This window comes from Thunnus thynnus, chromosome 18 (assembly GCF_963924715.1).
Source record: "Thunnus thynnus chromosome 18, fThuThy2.1, whole genome shotgun sequence".
NCBI classification, from domain to species: Eukaryota; Metazoa; Chordata; class Actinopteri; order Scombriformes; family Scombridae; genus Thunnus; species Thunnus thynnus.
The window spans coordinates 2491963-2511184 of NC_089534.1; the positions used below are offsets into that span (position 1 = coordinate 2491963).

A 19222-nucleotide genomic window follows, 5' to 3' on the forward strand; every position below is an offset into this window, starting at 1 on the left:
AGAACGGCTCCCCGGAGAGTCCGCAGGCCGGCTGGGATTCTTACCCCGAACCAAAGAAGATGAGCGGCGAAGACCGACTTCTCAAGAACCGAGCGGACCACCGTTCCAGCCCCAACGTAGCCAGTAAGACCCTCGACTCACCTGATAACACCGTTTTACTCTTAAAACCACATGTGCTGTCTGGTCTATCTGGTCTCAGCTCAACATCCAGAACAGAACAGTTTTGTTGTTGTTGTGAGATTAAACAGAACAGAATGTGTCACACTTTGCCTGAATAACACATCTGACGACTTCCAGAAACAACAAGAACTTGATTCATTTCATTGCATTGATGGCTTTATTTCATTAGGTTCTTAAAATGTTTTAGATGCTATCACATGTCTCCTTAAAATCTTACTGAAAGTTACCTTGACGACCTTCATCAAATATAGAAATAAAAAGTATTTTTGGCAAACAGGTCAGTGGGTTTAGACTTGTCATGTGCTGTAAAGGTGAAACTACACTGTTTTCTATCTCAAAAACTGAATTCCCTGCAGATTATGGTTTAATTTGCAACTCTTTTGTGTCCTTTATTATATTTTTTTTATGATGAATATGTTTGTAATTGTCTTTAAACTGTAAATAAAGGTTGTCTTTGGTCTCCTCTCTCATCAGATCAGGGTCAGAGTCCTGCAGGCAAAGCTGTTTACCCCGGAGGACCCGGCACCAAGATCACCTCCGTCTCCACTGGCAACCTGTGTGCCGACGTAAGTAACCGTACGACGCGGCCGGTGGCGTCTTCGTGTGGAATGTCCCAGCTGACTGGATGACAGTAACGCTCGAGGTCACACACGGTATCTGGAACAGAGATGAGATGTTCAGTGATCCCAAATATGTTTGTTTTTTTCTTTCTCTGTCAGGATGAGCCCTCCCCTCCCCGTCCAGAGGCTTACCCCATCCCCACCCAGACCTACCCCAGGGAGTACTTCACCATCCCGGCCTCCAAGAGCCAGGACCGGGTCGTGGGTCCCGGACAGGGGCCCTCGCAGCACTGGCAGGGCATGGAGGACAGAGAACGACTCCCTCAGGTGGACAACATCCACAACAGCATGCAGGTAGAGACGCCGCTTCTTCAACATGAGCAGACATTCAGTAAATGAAGTGTTAGTTTGATGTCTTTGCATTGTTTTCTATCCTTCCTTCCTTTCTATCCGTCTCTTCCCAGCGGGTCAACCACTCCCAGGAGGAGCTGTACCCTCCACCGGGAGGTCTGAGGCCGGACGAGCGGATGCAGCAGCAGCAGCACTACCAGCAGGACTACCAGCACCGGGACCTGGACTACCAACACAGAGATCTTGACTACCAGAGAGGTCCGCCAGGAGGTACGGCCAACGCAAACCAATCACAGATCAGAGACCTGATAATGTTTAACTGCCAGATTATGTGATTATATAATATAATAGCTTAGTGGTTACAGGCATCCGGCATTTTTGTGTGCAATATAATTAAATTTGCTTTATTATTTTTATATTTTTCTGTGTTTGATTATATAATACATAATTACAGTATTACATTCAGAATAACAAAACATTTTTCCCTCCATCTGTGAAATCCAAATAAATCCTTCAGTGTTGCTCGCTTGTGGTTCATTTTGTAACGTTTTGGTCGGTTGATCTTCATCATGTAAGACATCATCTGATTGATTTAAAGAAACTCAGACTGATGAGAAAAATACCACCACCCCCTGTGACCTTTGACCTTGTTTCTGCTTGTTTAAATATGACCTTTATTCTTTACTCTTTATCTGGATCCTCATCAGCTTCCAGAAAGCGATCACTGTTCTTCCTGGAGTCCACACAACAGCAATAAAACACTTGAACAAGACAAATATAATGATGTGAAAGTAAAATGAGGGAAATAACTCAAATTATAGAAAAAACAGACGATACAATTGTAACAATAGAAACAAAAATGAAAAACAAATAATCAAAAAAATTCCAAAATTGCAGTAAAAAAAAGCAGAAGCTCTATAAAGATCAGTTTGTTTATGGACATGTTGCTGCCAGATGCCCAGTGCTGCCCTGATGTGTATTATACCAGTGAAACCAGTATAAACTGTTTCTTTCTCTGTGTGTCTGCAGGTGTCGGAGGACCAGACCACTGGGCCCCGCAGCCGCAGGTGTCCTCCTCGTTGGAGTCGTCCACGTCCAGCCAGGAGCACCTCAACTTCTCAGCCTCCTCCTCTTCCTCCAACAAGACCCAGAACCAGAAGACCGGACCGGGTCGATGGAAGACGCCCAACACCCCCCACGCTGCGCCGCCGCATCCGGCCCAGACGCCATCCCGCTCCGACCTGCCCCCTCCTCCTCCCCCGCCGCCGGCCCCTTACCCCGACGCCTACGACCCCTACGACCCCCAGCCCGACCTACCTCTCCCGCCGCCTCCCGCCGTCACCCCGGTAACGGCCCAACAGGCTGCTGACCGCAAGAAACGTGAGGAGCAGCAGCGCTGGTATGAGAAGGAGAAGGCTCGTCTGGAGGAGGAGAGGTAGGCTGTCTGAAGCTTCGATCTGTCGCACGATAAGTTAGATAATTGATCGACAGGAAGTTAAATCAACTGTTTTGATCGTCATATAATAAAGATTCGCTGGCTGCGTCATCATCTTGATTTAAATCTTATCTGTCATACATGATAGTGAAGTTAGTTTCTATGATTTGTGACTATTGATCAGACAAAACGAGACATTTGAAGAAATTATAACCGGTATTTTTCATAATTAATCATTTTAAACAAAACAATTAATCAGTTATTTGAGAAATAATCTGCAGATTAATTGATAATAAAAAATAATCATTAGCTGCAGCACTGTAATAGTTTCTTAAATTTATCAAAACATAATGAAATACAGACAAACAATAATATAATAATGTTAATTAAAATTCAGAGGTCCATGTAGACGTTAAATAAATAAATAAATAAATAAGTGAAAGAACAGCAGCTTTTTCTCCTCTGATACTGATGTTCTCTGTTTCCCAAATGTAAAACCTGTAAAACTGTGTAGAACTCACTGAAATCACTTTATGAATGTAAATTATAATTATGTAATTATGTAATTATGAATGACATTCTGATATCTGATCAGCTTAATCAGTTCAGTATTGGCAATGATACAAATCTGGAGATCAGACTGATGCATCTTTAAAAGCAACAAAACAAAAACAACCATAAAAACATCACATTGCAAATAAGAACTAATGATGCTACTGTTAACGATGATGATGATGATGATGATGATGATTCCCAGGGAGAGGAAGAGGAGGGAGCAGGAGAGGAAGCTGGGTCAGATCCGGGCCAACCCCGTCATGCCCGTCCAACCTCACAACAACGGAGGATCCATGCCTCCCCCCCACCACCAGCCCCCTCTGGCCTCCGTGGCCCCGCCGCAGCCCTACCTGCCCCCGCAGCCTCAGCCCCCCCCATCCAGACCGGAGAAGCTGGCCAGCCTTCCTCGCTCAGCTGTTCCTCCCCCCACCAGTGCCTCCAACCCCGCCGGTAACAAATCTCTTCTTACATCTAATGTTTTATCTCAGATATAATGACCTGCGGGTTGATTGTTATTAATAAATGAACTGTTAATCGCAGTCGGCATGGACACGGTGATCAGGGAGCTCCTACCGCAGCAGCAGCCTCGCACCATCGAGAGGCGAGACCTGCAGTACATCACCATCAGTAAGGAGGAGCTGACGTCCAGCGACAGTCTGTCTCCAGACCCCTGGAAGAGAGACGCCCGCGAGAAGGCCGAGAAGCAGCAGCAGCTTCACATCGTGGACCTCCTGGACAAGGAGATCCAGGACCTGCAGGTGGGTGCAGTTTAAAACATCTGGTTGGGATTAATGTTTCCTCAGATTCACTTCATGCAACATGTTCATCTTAATAACATCTGAAGGAAACATGTCAGAGATTTAGTAGTTATTTCTAGAAGAGCTGCTCCAGCTAATGTCTTGATGATTCTGTTACAAACAAATTAGCTGAATCATTGATTATTCGACTGACAAAACAGGTTTAAACAGGAAGTCTCACTGAGATCATGATCTTTTTTCAAGAATATACTAGAATAAACAGACTCTATAATAACAATATAATAAGATAATAGATCGTTTGTGTCACTTTTCAAGCAAAGATGCAACATTTTCTGGTACCAGCTTGATTATTTTTAGCTTTTCTCTGTTTTACATTGTTGTAAATTTAAGATCTTTGGGTTTTAAATATGTCAACTTGATGGGTATTTGCACAATTTTGTGACATTTTCATTGATTAATGAGGAAACTAATCAGCAGATTAATAGATAATGAAAATAGTAGTTAGCTGCCTTTATGTTATTGTTGAACTTATGTGATAATTTAGCATAGGTAGATTCCTCCCACATGCATTAAGTTAAAGGTTGACAGAAGAAGGTTTAATAAGGAACTGGAAACAGACCAGTATAAAGAGTTTGAAATATGTTTTACCTTCCAGTCGAAGCCGGAGCGAACGGCGGAGGAAAGCGACCGGCTCAGGAAGCTGATGCTGGAGTGGCAGTTCCAGAAACGACTGCAGGAGTCCAAGCAGAGCGACGAAGACGAGGAGGAGGAGGACGACGAGGACGTAGACACCATGATGATCATGCAGAGGCTGGAGGCCGAGAAGAGAGCCAGGGTGAGACGGGCGGGGGGGGTGGGGGGGGGGCATCGATAGAGAGAATAGAAGACAGGAAATGACAAGATGGGAGGAAAAATAGAAGAAAATGATGGATGGAGGAGAGGAGAGAGGAGATTTGGATCATGTAGTAAATCAAAGGACAATAAAGTGGAGGAGAAAAGAGCAACAGAGTGTAAATCAAACACTGACAGGAAGGGCTGCAGGAAGTAGTGCAGTAGGGAGGAACAGGAAATGGTATTTAAAGGCTGTTTTGGCAGAAATAAACGTCTTTCAAGCCGCTAGAAAAGGAAATGGATTTCCATACGGCAGCGCTCTCCCACTATGAATGTCCTGCAATGTGCATCTGCAACATGCTTCTGTCATCGCTTTGCCATGCTGAGCTGCTTAAATCTGATTGGCTGGGAGGGGAGGGGTGGGCGGGGCAAGCAGGCCAGTTTGTCGTAACGCTGCATTCACATTATATGGAAGAAACTGTGCAAGTGTGACAGGAAGAAGCTACAAGTGTAGAGTTTGGTGACCAGATTTCCCCATAATTAACACATTATTGAGTAAAACGAGTTCACTAGCAAACACCTGTTTTCTTTAACGTAAAAACATAATTTCATACATTTATCTACAGATCAACTCGTCATCACTCGCATCCAGCATCTTTCTCATATAATGCAAATGCAGCATAGCGAGAACGAACCATGACCGTACAAGACTCTCAGCATCCTGACAGGATATTGATGACTATTCACTATTTAATAATAATAATTCTGGATAGTTCTGGATACTTTGCTGTGGTTAGAAACCAACGTGGAAGAGCTGAGAGCATCTAAACGAGCCGATATGATCGACTAAACACCATCCAAGCACTTCAAATGTTCAAAACTGTTTCAGGAAGTAGTGTAGGTTGACTTACAGTTATGCAGCATTATTTTCCTATTTTCTCTGTATGGTGAGATATGGTTGGATGTGGGCAGATACTGGTGGATACCGGTGGATACTGGTGGATATTGTTGGGTGGAAGGTGTTGGAAGTGTTGCTGAGTGTGTGGTTGTTTACTGGTTGATATGGTTGGTTTGATTTAGTTTTTTTTAATTTATTTTTGTAATGAAACTGTTTTAAACTGATCTTCACCTGGATTTTATGTTTTACTCCTTCAATCAAACTCTGTTGACATTCAGCACAGTTTACAGTAAACAGACCAATGACAGATGAGAACAGACAGAGACGTTTAGTTTATAACCTAAAATCACAAGTTTGGGCTTTTCTGTCTGTACAAGATAACAGTCTCTGTCCTCACCAAAGTAAAAGCCCCACGTTCACTTTGAGTAACTCTTAACGAACCTCCAGTTAACCTTAAATAAGATAAATTACTTAATATTTACTTTGTGATGCTGATCCTTAAACTCCTGATTCAGATAAATAAACACTTTCCCCCAAATATTTGGAAACTTAATGGTACAAACCTCAGGAAGAGCAAACAGCTGCCAGAGTCACTTTAACTAATTAAAAAATTTGGATGTGAGCAGCCATTAATCAGCACAGTGCAGCAATGTTTTCACTATACTATATGTCCTCCCCTTCCTTCTCTTATTTCTATTTTACTTCTTCTTCCTCTTCCCTCCTTTTTATTTTTGCTGATTTCGTTGTATCTCCTCCACACCCTCCTCTTCAGTATTTTGGATATTTTTCTTTCTCCTCTCTCTCTCTCTGTTTTTGCTCTCTATCTCGCCTCGCTCTGTCTCACTCTCTACTCTGTTCTTCTTCTTCTTCTTCAGCAGCAGACTGCTGTCCCAGCTATCTCTGTTCTAGACTTGGTATGTTCTTCCTGTTAATGACTTAGTATCCTCTCCCTAACCCACATCACTTCCTGTTTTCTGTCTGGGCTGCCCACCTGCCCGTTGTTTCCGATTTGTCTCTTCCCACCCATCTGGACTACTGTCGTCGTTTCATTGGGGGGGGGGGTTGGAGGCAGGGCTGGGCCATGATTAGCTAAAGAGCAGCCTCGGTCATGGAGAGGCCGTCCTGGGATGCTTGATATCGTCTGGCTGGGGAAGCCGTCCATCTCTTTGTCCACTCAAAACAACTGCTGGGGGGGACGGAGAGGGAAGCCGCTGCTCACAAATGATGAAATACTGGCGTTTCCCAAACGAACGAAGCCATCGAAAACCAAACTTACACATGCTTATAGAGTAGCAGTGCTGAGGCTGGTGTGATTCTTGTCAGCAGTGATGTTTTGAGTGCATATCGAGGTGGCGCCTGCATGGCTGAATGCTTCACGGGGGGGGGGGGGGACGTCCAGGTCCAGATCCATGCATGATAGTCCTGCGAGACCCCGGCGCTGCCTACGCAGGGCAGCATCATGATGTCGTGTTACTCATGAATCCATCCATCCATCCATGCATTTGTGTGTGTCCAGCTGAGCCTCTTTATGTTCTCTTTTTAAAGGGTCTGTTCACCCAAATTACAGAAACACATTTTCTCAAGTACATCTAGTGTTTTCTCTCCATGCAGATAGTTTTTGGTGTTATTTGTCCAGGTTGTGTTTTATCCAACTTTGAGATTTCTGCCTCGTCCATAATATAATTCTTACATGGAGGCTTCAGGTTTTCACACCACACTTGTTAAGGTTGAATATTGGACCTTCATTAGCTTCCAAAAACTAGTTGTGCTGTCACAAATCCTGCTCATTGACCCGTTCTGTACAGTGAAGCTCAAACATCCAACTGAAGGAACAAGAAGAAAAACATATTTTTGAGTGGAGGACAACTTTAGCGACACCTGATGGTGATTTAACACCACAGCAAACAAACCAGCAGCTACAACAAATTCATTTAAATGAGAAACCAGGACCTGATTTCACGCAGTTAGGTTTGTTACCTCACTGATGAGTCGGAGGAGTTGCGTCTTGCCACTCTTCATCAACTCTACATCTAACAGCTCGCTGCTCCTCCAATATTTAAAACTTTCTGTCAAGAAATTACCAAAATTATCTGTTTTTTTTTTTATGAATGATTGCTGTCAGTGTCCTTGGTGACAAATACCGTTGCTTCACAATAAAAGCGAGATCAAATTCTGACCATAAAGGACATTAAAAAACACATTTAACTTCAGAAATATCTAAAGGATTATCCCTTTAACATCACTGTCTCTCTGGATACTCCACAGAAGAAGTTTTAGTTTTAATTCAGAGTATTTTCTACCAAAGAAATTGTCCCATAAAGACTGTTGACAGCGTAACGGAGACATGTTATTGTTGATATCATTTTCTATTTTATGAGCACCACAAACACAAGTATTTTTTCCATTGAACTGCATTACTGACAGACTCAGCGTAGCGACTACTTTTCAAAAAAGGCCGCTAAAAGACTTAGTAGGCTCCTATATGTGACACGTCCATACAAAACCATCCAAAATGACGTTTTACTGATGTTTTATTGAAAAAAATAAACAAAATGAAAGAGTCTGACAATCAGCTGTTGCATAAAAAATATACTGTGAAAATAAAGTGATGAACAGACGATGGTGATCATAGTAACAATGGTGACGATGGTGATCATAGTAACAATGGTGACGATGGTGATCATAGTAACAATGGTGACGGTCAACAGAAAATATCAGAGCTCTACCAACTCCCTTTGTCCAAAAACTCCCGCCACCACCTAAGTGAACAGGTTAAGTAATAGGAAACCACACCCATGTGTCAAGCAACGTAAGTGATGCAATACGTGACGCCCACATCAATATATAAACAGAAATAACAACATATTTTGGCTCCTACACTCAGAGACAGAGTTATCACCACATCGTCTGCATGGATAGAAACCATTAGGTTGAACAGGCAAAATATGTTTAGTTGTAATTTAGTTGAACTAACCCTTTAACCGACATTCAGCCCAGAGAGAGGGTCTGCTTGTTTTGTGTGTCACTGTATTCTACTGGGTTTGTGTTGGGATGATTATCAGCGTGTTTCTGCAGCAGCCCGTTGAGCTTACAGTTACTTCAGGTACGCTTGATTTTCCTCTCTGCTCAGTTGCATCTTCAGCTCAACGTGAAGCTTTTGTACAAACATGATAAAATAAAATCAAGTGCACCTTTAAGTAGCTGAAAGAGGGGCTCTCCTTGTTTTTGCCCTGCCATGTTCTGGTTGCTGTTGTTGTTGTTGTTGCATGTTGTTGTTGTTGTTGTTGTCGTCGGTGTGTGCACGTTCAGCTGTGTGTTTGCAGTGCACTCTGCTCCGCCCCTCTGGAGACGTCCTGTGAAACAAATCCAGACTACCTCACATTACACACGACACGTTAGTGCACACTAACTAGAAGTCCAAGCATTTAAAATGAGCCGTTGGATGTGGATGTGTTCTCAGAGAGTTTGGGTATGAATGCTACTATAATCAATGTTTTGGTACTAATTGTCTTTTTTTTTTTGTTTTGCATGTGTGCTTGTCTTGGCGTTGCCTTTTTGGCATGGTGTTCCCTGCGCGTGTGTGTGTGTGTGTGTGTGTGTGTGATCAGTTGCAGGATGAGGAGAGACGGCGTAAGCAGCAGCTGGAGGAGATTCGTAAGCGGGAGGCAGAGGAGCGAGCAAAGCAGGAGGAGGAGAGAAGGTGGAGGGAGGAGGAGAGAGCCAAACGAGAGGCCGAGGAGAAGGTCTGTCTCTCTCTCTTTGTCTGTCAGAGTTAAACTGATATGACTTATAATTATAAATGTCCTTTACTGTCCTGCAGCCTCTGAAACAGATGTTCTTCAGGCACTCTCAGGTCGTATTAAAAGGATTTATTTAGTCCGACCAGTTTGGACTTTACAGGGACTTCATTAGAAGGATCACAGCTGGAACTCAAAACACTCTGACAGTATTGATCACCCTGATGAAGATCCTGTGAAGTTGAGTTTTAACCAATATGCTCGACTGTTTCGCCTAAAAGTGCCTGAAGATTGATCATCTTCAAAAGCATCTTAAGCTTCATTGAACTTATATGAAACAGTGTTTAAACCAGCATGAAGCACTACAAATGTATAAGAGTTTTACTACTATGTGGAAATTTAAAAAAAGACTTTTTGAGTTTAAACATTTGTGTAAAGTTAAAATAATCAGGACAAGAAGTTTTGTTAAAATCAGTTTAAACAGACAGAGGCAAAAATATATAGACGCAGTAAAACCAGTTGAGACTTTCAGATTCCAGTTAATTCATTTTTGGTAAAAAAAATTTTTAAAAAAAGAAGATTGAAACATTTTGTAGAAAAATGTGTGAACATCCATGATATCAAAGGTAGATGACACACTTAGCGGCTCATATGAATTAAAAAATAAATGTACAGCGGCCCTCTTCACTTATTATGTTATAGATTTAATTTAAAATTGAATAAATGTACTATTTTTGGTGATTTAATTCTACACACAATAACATCTGGACTCAGTTTGGAGCCTGTAAGTGAGAGATTTCAGTTTATTTTTTCTTTGTTCCTGTTTACATCGTTTAATCCATTTTAAATTAAATCTATAAAACAGTAAATTATGCACCAAGTAAACCGGTCTGAATACTTTATAATGACTTAATGTGTTTATCCAGACTGCTCATTAATAAAGTCAGAGGCAACATGTTTAGATCATATGTGTAGAAATATTTATTTCTTTTGTTAAATGATGAGTGGTCTGATCTGATGCCCACCCGCCCATCTCCGTCCTGTGCGTTAAATCAAACATACTCAAGTGTTTTTTTTTATCATTGTGTTGTTTTTTCGCTGACTTCACCATGATGTCATCACTCTGGTGTGTTTGTCCTGTAGACCATCGATCAGACCGCTGATCCTTTAAAACATCTAACGGTACTTTAAGCTTAAATCTCCACCTGAAGATGACGTTTGTAGGATTTGAACCACTGAAAAGCCTCTCAGATATTCTTCTCTTCCAGCTGTATCTCTGAAATTAATGATTTCATTAACTGGTGAAGTTAAAAGTAATAAAGAAGTAGTCAGAAGTATCTCACAAAGGACTATTAGTCAAGAGATATTGATTTTAGGATGTAATGAATGTTATTCTGATGCTGTTTTTTACTGTTAAGATGTCCAACTGCATGTCCTCATCCTGTGCACCCCCTCCCCCCCTCCCCTCCCCCCACCCCTATGTGATGTATTGCTGTGTCATGTTATGTGCTCCCACCCACCTCAAGCATGGGACTCCCATCGTGTTGTCGTTGGTTGTCGTGTCAGGAAGTTATTTCAGTTTTTTTTTGAGGGAAGCAGTTATGATTGAGTTCTGAAGTTTTTTTATTTAAATTTTTTATTTTATTTCATTTTATTTATGTCATCATTTCCATCCGGCATCGCTTCAGAAACTATATGTGAGGGAATGCCGCCCACCCTCCCACTTTTCCCCCCCAAAAAACACATCCAGTTTCATGCACACACACACACACACACACACAAATCTACACCCGCCCGCCTCATCCCCGCCCTCATCCATCCATACTGTACATATTCACCCACCCACTCATTCAAACCCACACACCCACTAATCCCTCCCAGTTTCTTCAGATTCCAACTGGGCTGATTGAACACTTCAAAGGCAGCTGGGATACACCCACAGCGCTAGACGACACACACACACACACGATCTTGACTACACTGAGCCCACGACAGACAGACAGACAGACAGACAGACAGACAGACAGACACATGAAACGGACCATAAACCAGAAGATAATCTAACATCAGAGGCATCGACATCGAGCACATGTGAATCCGGAGCGGCTGGTCGGGCTCCAAACCCAGAAAATCTAAACACATTCCTCCAGCATAGCTTCGTGTGTGTGTGTGTATGTGAGCAGCAGCAACGTAGATGCTCAGCCTGAGGAGAGCAGGGTGGGCCGGGATCAAAAACCTGCCCACAAACCATGTAGGATAAACTGAGGACACACACAAAACCAAGCACACATATATACACACACACACACATACACACAGTGATGAGGGAAGGGGAGACGGTGGTAGACAGGGTGGTCTAGGCCAGTTTACTGTACGCCCAGTACCAGTTCAGCACCAGTTAGAGCAGATGAAGAGTAGATGAAGGCAAGTGTGGGACCAGTCGGTTCAACCAGTTTGAACAAGTCCAGTCCAGGGGCATCACTTATAAAATTATATAATTCTTTTTATTTATGGTAATTTTCATATTTTACAAAAGTAAAACTGAGAAACAGAAAATAAAGAAAGTAAATAAATATCTACAAAGCTTTGGAAACAAGTGAGATATACAAATATTGGTCCTTAGATTAATAACAATAATAATTATACATTTATTTTAGAACTTTAAGCTTTTGAAGGTACTTAAAGACACTTTACATACAAGAGGATCATTAAAAAAACAAAACTCAAAGCGTCAGAGTCCAGATGAGACGGCGTCCGGTGATTCATTTATTATTTATTCATTACTCTTATTTATTTATTTAACAGGGACAATGTCTGTTAATCAGCATAAAAATAATATTTCACTAGCCAGATGTTAAAAACACAACAGATTTATGGTACACAACATAATTAATGATAAACAGACGTAAACATTATCTTTCAATACTGCAGCAGCAGCCGTGTTGAATACCGGTCCTCATTCCTTTAACGCTTAAGTCAGAATGAAATTATTAACTACTCACCTGTAACTTTGTATTCTAGTAAATAATAATAATCTTTATTTCTAAAACCCCACATTACAAAATGATTCACACAGAGCAGCAAGTTAAAAACACACACAAAGTCTTTCCAGTAAGATAAAAGAAAATACAATTTAAAAGAAATAAAAACAGAAATAAAAGAAATTAAGTAATAACTCTTAAGTATGTTTTAAGAGGTTTTAAGAGGATGTTTTAATCAGTGCGTTTTTTTTTGACCAATCATCATAATTAACTGACTTGATAGGGTTTTATAATTACTGCCCCTGGTCTGGACCAGTATGATAAGACTGGTATCTGTGGTGGATAGTTGTTGTCGTCTTGCTGGGTGGAGCAGATGTAGCAGTCAGGTGTACAGTCAGCGTAGTGGAGCTTGTTAACGAGGAGTCCCCCCAATTACTGCTGAGGTGAGAGCCAATGAGAGTGGAGCGTACTAACAGGTTGTCCCCCCCCTCCTCCTTAGAGGAGACAGGAGGAGGAGTACTACACTCGCCTGGAGGCCGAGCGGCGCCGGCAGCACGAGGAAGCGGAGAGAAAGCTGCTGACGCCAGATGAGCCGGCCGGTCTGTATCGGCCCCCGCTGCCCCGGGACTACCAACCCCCTGCCCCCCACAACCCTACTAACACCCCCCCGCCACCCCCACAGAGAAACACCTCCTACCTCAAAACCCAGGTCGCCTCCCCCGACACGCTCTACACCGCCAAGTTCGTCTCCTACGCGGGCGATGAGGATGACGATGAGGAAGTCACCAAAGCAGGGAGTGGCGGCGGCAGCCAATCAGGTCAGGTGAAGCTGTCGGCGACCCGGAAGTCGTACGGCGACCTCCCGGCCTCCGCCTCGCCCAATCACAGCAGGCCTCAGCCGCCGCCCACTGCCCGCAAGCCCCGCCCCTTTTCCGACGGCATCTTCTTGTCTGGCTCGTTCCAGCCGCCAGTCAACAACTCCAACAGTACAGGCCCCCCCCTTCCTGCCAAACCCTGCTCCGTCCCCCCAGGAGGCGTTAAAGGTAGACGCAGAGAGAGGAGAGAGGAGTCAGGCTCGCCACGGCGCCCTCTACAGCTCCCGCACCTCCCTCTCATCCACTCATCTGTTCATTTACTAGCCACTCCTTCATGATTTTAGTGCTATGTTGTGTTTTTACCTTTTTTTCAGTAGAGAGCCCTTTCATTTCCACCGTCTACTTTTCCTCTTTTTTTTTTTTTTACATGTTTGTCCAAATTTTTTTAATTGTCGTCAATCAAAATCCCTTCATTCATCACTTTACGTTCGTTATTTTATATATGTGGAAATTTCCCTCCCTCTCCTCAAGCAAATCAGATTGTTGTGTAATTTTTTTTGTTTGTTTGAACACCTCCTTCTGTCCCCAGAGGTTTTTTTTTCCCCTCCTCATCTTCCTCCAATCACCTCCTCCTCTTCCTCCCCCACTCGATCAGCACTAGCGAACAGAAAAAGCAATCGATAATCACGCCACCACTTTTTTGCTGCAGATTGAGACCCATCAGAGCCAATCATAGTACTGTTGGTGTTGTCGCTCGCCGCCTCCTTTTGTGTCTGGTTGGTTGCTGCTTGGGGATGGGTGGGGGGGGGGGCGTCAGTCTGCCCCTCCCCCCCGCCTCCACCCCCCCTCCACCCCCCCTTTCCTGCCCCGTGGCTCTGCTTAGCGGTGTTGGCTTTAAAGGGAAGGAGACACACCATTGGCTTCACACTCCCATCAATCACTCGATAAAGCATCAGCTCTCATTCATAAACATAAACATGTAAAAAACACAGCAGCGGCGTGTTGAGTGAGAAGGTTCTTCTTTGTCTGCGGCTGTTTAAAAAGCTTGTTGCTTCTCTGTGTTACCACAGCGACTCCTAGTGGCAGGTATTTGTTATAGCAGATTTTTAAGGTCATTTTTGGGCCTTCGGTATGAAACATTAGCTGTTTTTCTTGGTTTATCCGTGTCGAATGTTATGTCAAGATATGAATCTTTACTTTTCTCCAGAAGGACTCATTCTTGGAGAGCGATATCTAAAATAAGAGAGGTCAAGCTGCAGTCAGCTGGCAGCTGCCTGGAATATTTTTTTCCTCCTAAAATATCCCGCCTGAGACACACTCTGTGCACACTAGTGTTGTTATATTTTCAAAGTAAGACAAGGAGTCAGTCGTAGTAATTAAATTCATCTTGTATCTTTTTGTTTTCGGCTTTCTTTTGGATTAATTCCACAAAAAAAAAAGAACAGATTTGTCAAGATGATTAACAGGGTAAAAAATACAAAATAGTTCTCTAATTGTTCTTGTGAAACAGTGTTTAGTTTGACGTCCTCCGGCTTCTCAAACACCAGTCAAAACAAACGAGAAGAAGAGAAATAAATGAACTGCTCACAACTCGTAGATGATTCGGACCAGCTGTCAAACCTCAATGTGTTTTTGGTTCCGACTGTAGCGCTGACTGGTAAATACTAACAGCTGGCATCAGATGTCTGGTCAGAGTCATAGTGTAGTTTTAGCGCTCTTTGATCAGAACCAGTCACTGATTCAAGTCCACATTTCTAGAATATTTATTCAGGCAAATTTCTTGTACGGTCTAATGTTTTTAGCAGCGTTTTATTAAAATGAAAATGTTTTTATTTATCAAAGTAAGTTGATAAAGAAAACATGAGTAGCGTATTAGTATCAGTAATGGTGTTAAAATGATGCAGAAGTGACTTTGCATTGAGGGGTCAGAAGCAGAAACATCTGCAGTTTGAACGACCTCAGACAAACGGCTTCGAACGCAGCTCAGTGTGACTTAAATCACCACCTGACGACCAGGAAACAAGCTGCCGGCACCTTCATCCCCGCTGCTCATTAAATATTCAAACACATCCAAGACCTCATCAGAACTTCTACTTTCAATCAAAGTCAGGAAAACATCCCACTAACGTCCCCCCCACCCTCCCACCTACCCTTACCTCACCCCCCAAACCCCCACCTCACCTCCCTCAGAGAGAAAATCTGCATGTTTCACTACCTTGTCACACACACACACACACACACACACACACACACACACACACACATAGACACTCAACACTGCACTTTGGCTGTCAGCAGCTCACCTCAGTAACCGGCTTGATGTCTATTGCTTTTTCCTGCCTGTGCGTAGCTTCCACCAGGCTGCTGTCTTTTTATTTATTTCTTATTTGTCTTTGCTCACTTCCTGTTTCCACTCCGCGCCTGTCTCTTCTAGCGCTCAGTCTTTATCTCTTGTTATGTGCTTCTGTCAGCTGATCTGACTGTCCTTCATCTCGCTGTCAGTCTTATGTGTGTGTGTGTCTGCTGTAGCTATGATGCTGTCTTAACGCTGCAGCTTTACTAAACCTCCTACAACTCCCACAGGGCTTTGCGGCAGGTTCAGGTGACCGAGCGGCACCTGAGTCTCTGGCTTCCCTGACATATGAATCTTCAAATGTGTTTCGATGAGTGTGATTTGATCAGCTGGCAGCTCCGAAAGCAGCTCGACTTTTAATCAAATCCGGCCTTTTTTTTGCCTGTTGCATGAAAAACCACAAGAAAAACAATCCCGACGCCAGTTTGTCTCTGAAGGTGCAACTAGACAAAGCCCGATCACACAGAGCCATTTTTAGCAGCCTGCGACGGCTTCTTGTGACTGTTTTAATGACAGTGAAGCTTTTTGGTCACTGCTTCTTGAGCGTTTTTGCAGGAGCCTCAAGTTGAAAAAACATACAACTCGGAGCGGAAAAGCACCTGATGTCATCACCGTTTAAGGATAGGTGATTCGTTGGTCGCCTAGCAACAATTTTAAAAAAGATGCATGCATTAATTTTAGGTTTCAACAGAAGAGGCAGCGCTCTGTCTGTATTGGTTCATAAAAACAAAACAGCGAGTTGTTTTAAACTCCGCCGGCCTGCAGGATAACTGAAGCAGAATAAAAGAAAAACAGTCACAACCTTTGAGAGTAAATGAAAAGCTCAGTGGATGACTCTTTCTTGTGAATCTGAACAATTTTGAACAGCAGTGCCAGGAGTATAATTTTCCATCTCTTTTGGCTCCACAGAGGAATGTAACCGACCTTGAACCAGGGGTTGTTTCTCTGCGGTTACTTTGTTCTCTGCCAGTTTGTGTTTATGTGGTTTTGGGGCTCGAGCGGGAGACCCGGCTTGATCCCGTCCCAAAACTACACTTCAGATCTCTGCGTTCGCTCCATAAAACCCTAAAGAAGAGCCGGGAAGCTGCCAGCTGGATGAATCTATCTGGGTTCACACCCTGTCGCTGTGTCTGCATCTGAACTGTACCACCTCTTTTCATTTCATCTCAAACACAACATGCATTTGGACTCCCTTAAGTTAGAGTAAAGACTGAATGTGTTCATGTTTAAGTCCTGATCAGGTCTACACTTCCCTGCTGCCATCTAGTAGGATTCAACCTCTGCTTTCAATAATTGGTGAAACTAGAGACAAAGAACTGATCCAGCCTGTGGATCCGTCACCGTGCCATCGACAGAGTCTGCAGGCTTTTATCTTCCCACTTTTCCCACATTTCTCTGATTAGTTCCTGCTTTCCAGTTGAAGGCGTGTTAGTGAGTGAAAAGAGATTCATAGCAGTTGGAAGTCTTTAAGGGTGAAGCTGGAATTATTCTGTATTTTTCTGACTGTGAACAAATCCCATGAAAAGACTAAAAACTAACAAAGCATCAGTCCATCTTCATACTCTCCGACGTTTCCTCTGTAGCATAAATCTATTTTTAAAAAAGCATTTATTTGCACATAAAATATTTAAATATTAGAAAACAAAGATTTGATTTTGTACATAAGAGCATCTACATATTATAAAAAACCACTTCTACTTTTTAAATGCTGCATTTGTTGGGGACTATTTTCATCCGCGGATGGATCCACATCAGGACGGTGTATGTGGATCTTAATCACAACAAGCTGCAGAGCCCATAAATGCTGCAATGAATAATTATTTTCGATTAATCTGCAGATTATTGTCTCCATTAGTCGTTTGTCTAGAAAAGGCCAGAAAATAGAGAAAAAGTTAAGATGTTAAATGTCTTGTTTTGTCTGATCAACAGTTTATGATCATGTATGACAAAGAAAAGCATCAAAGTCAAATTTCTGTTGATCGTCTAATTGTTTAATAGTTTAATAGATTTTGAACAGCGGAGCTCTGTGGCTCAGAGGAATAAAATACTGTCTATCAGGCTCCACATACACAGATGATACTTGCAGGATTCATTTATTGTTGTTTTTGGTCTTTTCATTGGGGTTTGTTGACACACAGAAGTATTAAATATCACTAGGATTTATCCTTAAAAGATTATAAATGTCCTATTCCAGCCAAAACTTGCAAGGTTTCACTGATAAACACCTCTTGAGCCGGCGAGGAGGAAATGTTTTTCTTGGCCGCTGCGATATTTGTTAGGAAATAAACGTCTGCAGACTCTGGAGTCACATAGTCTGAACTCAGACGTCTGGTCTTGGCCTGGATGATGCTGAGGTTTGGAAAGACACAGGGACACATGAGCCCAACTCATTAACGTCTCCTTTGGGGGTCAAAGGTCGAGATCACCCTCTTCATGTCCAATCTAACAGCTCTGACTAAGCCCGATACAGTATATATCTTCACTTTGAATGCATCTGTATACAGGAACTTTACAACCTGACTTGATTTAGATCAAAATCTAGATTCTAAATACTCTGTAATTTATATTGTAGTTGTTAAATAAAGACAATAAAACTGTTGCAGTGCTTCAGGATCATCAGCACTAATAGTCAGACATGTTTGATGGTGAACTCAGCCTCGGACGCCACCCGACACTTCCACAGACCGTCTGCTGCTTTGGAATGGCCCTTTAACAGCTTTTTAACGCTCTTTCTCACTGCTCTACTTCAATGAGATCTGATTGTTTCTGCCTAAAGCTTCTCCAGAACTCGTTCCCTTCCTTCCTTCCTTCTTTCCTTCCTTCCTTCCTTCTGCTTAGGCTGGTCTGTGGGAAATGAAGTGATGTCGACTGGAGAAGCTGCTGGTTTCTGGTGATCCGGGTCTCTGGTCGAAGCTGTTTAATATTGTTACAGAAGTTCAGTTACTTCCTAAGTTTAAATAAGTTTTTAGAGGGATTTTTAACTCAGATGACTGAATGAAAGCAAAGAACCAGAGATCCTGGCAGCCGTCAACCAGCAGCTTCTGCTTCACATGTTTTCCAGTATCATCGGCTGTGTCTTAACGATGCTGACTCGTGTTTCTCTGCTCTGTCTGTCTGCTGTGTGACCCTTTAAACCTCGGACAGGATTTAACTCGTACACTGGAAACTCAGCAGGAGTTGTAGGATCGGGAGAAGTCTACAACGACCCGCGGGACAAATGGACGAAGAGGTGAGACTCCTCGCTGCTCTCTGTACTGAGCGAATGCCATATGTATGTTTTCACTTTGTAAAAGTGTCGTTTTATGATACGGTCAAGCTGGTGAATGTTTCTTAACAGCAACGCAAACAGGAGCCTCAAAATAATTATCAGGTGTTGCATGATCAACAACGTCCCAAACAAGAAACCACTTCCCAAAGCAACTTCATGCATAATTTAGATGTTAATCTGTGTATAAAGTACTGCAGTAAACTTAAGGTGACAGTTCACTATGTTCTGCTATTTCTTCTGTTTTAACCCTTAAACAGGCAGAAGTGGAAAATGAGTTGTTAAAAATAATTCAATGTTATTACTTATCTCATTTGCACCTAAGTAAAACATTTCAACACAAATTATTAAAATATTTTGTATATTTTGGATTTTATGAGTTGTATCTCCCAGGATACGTTGCCCTATTAAGGTATAAAAATGGTCATAATGGTAAACATTTTGATGTTTTATTTGATGAAGAAAATTGATACATTTTTGTTTCCCTGGTCATTAACATCACA

General features: G+C 42.5%; 1 protein-coding gene across 19 annotated transcripts in view; it reads left to right on the forward strand.

Annotated features, from left to right (window-relative positions):
* The window catches only part of afdna (afadin, adherens junction formation factor a), a 111632-nt gene that overhangs the window by 88053 nt on the left and 4357 nt on the right, over positions 1 to 19222 (forward strand). For 6 of the 19 annotated variants that reach the window (XM_067571555.1, XM_067571551.1, XM_067571556.1 and 3 more), the window contains 12 exons: positions 1 to 123; positions 655 to 746; positions 900 to 1094; positions 1205 to 1361; positions 2121 to 2526; positions 3284 to 3531; positions 3622 to 3839; positions 4495 to 4674; positions 6444 to 6482; positions 9177 to 9311; positions 12786 to 13329; positions 18599 to 18683. The exon at positions 1 to 123 is cut by the window's left edge and continues 78 nt beyond it. In XM_067571555.1, the coding sequence (XP_067427656.1) occupies positions 1 to 123; positions 655 to 746; positions 900 to 1094; positions 1205 to 1361; positions 2121 to 2526; positions 3284 to 3531; positions 3622 to 3839; positions 4495 to 4674; positions 6444 to 6482; positions 9177 to 9311; positions 12786 to 13329; positions 18599 to 18683 (2422 nt within the window). The remainder of the gene's footprint in view (positions 124 to 654; positions 747 to 899; positions 1095 to 1204; positions 1362 to 2120; positions 2527 to 3283; positions 3532 to 3621; positions 3840 to 4494; positions 4675 to 6443; positions 6483 to 9176; positions 9312 to 12785; positions 13330 to 18598; positions 18684 to 19222) is intronic. The other 13 variants (XM_067571557.1, XM_067571570.1, XM_067571564.1 and 10 more) reach the window with 6 other exon arrangements.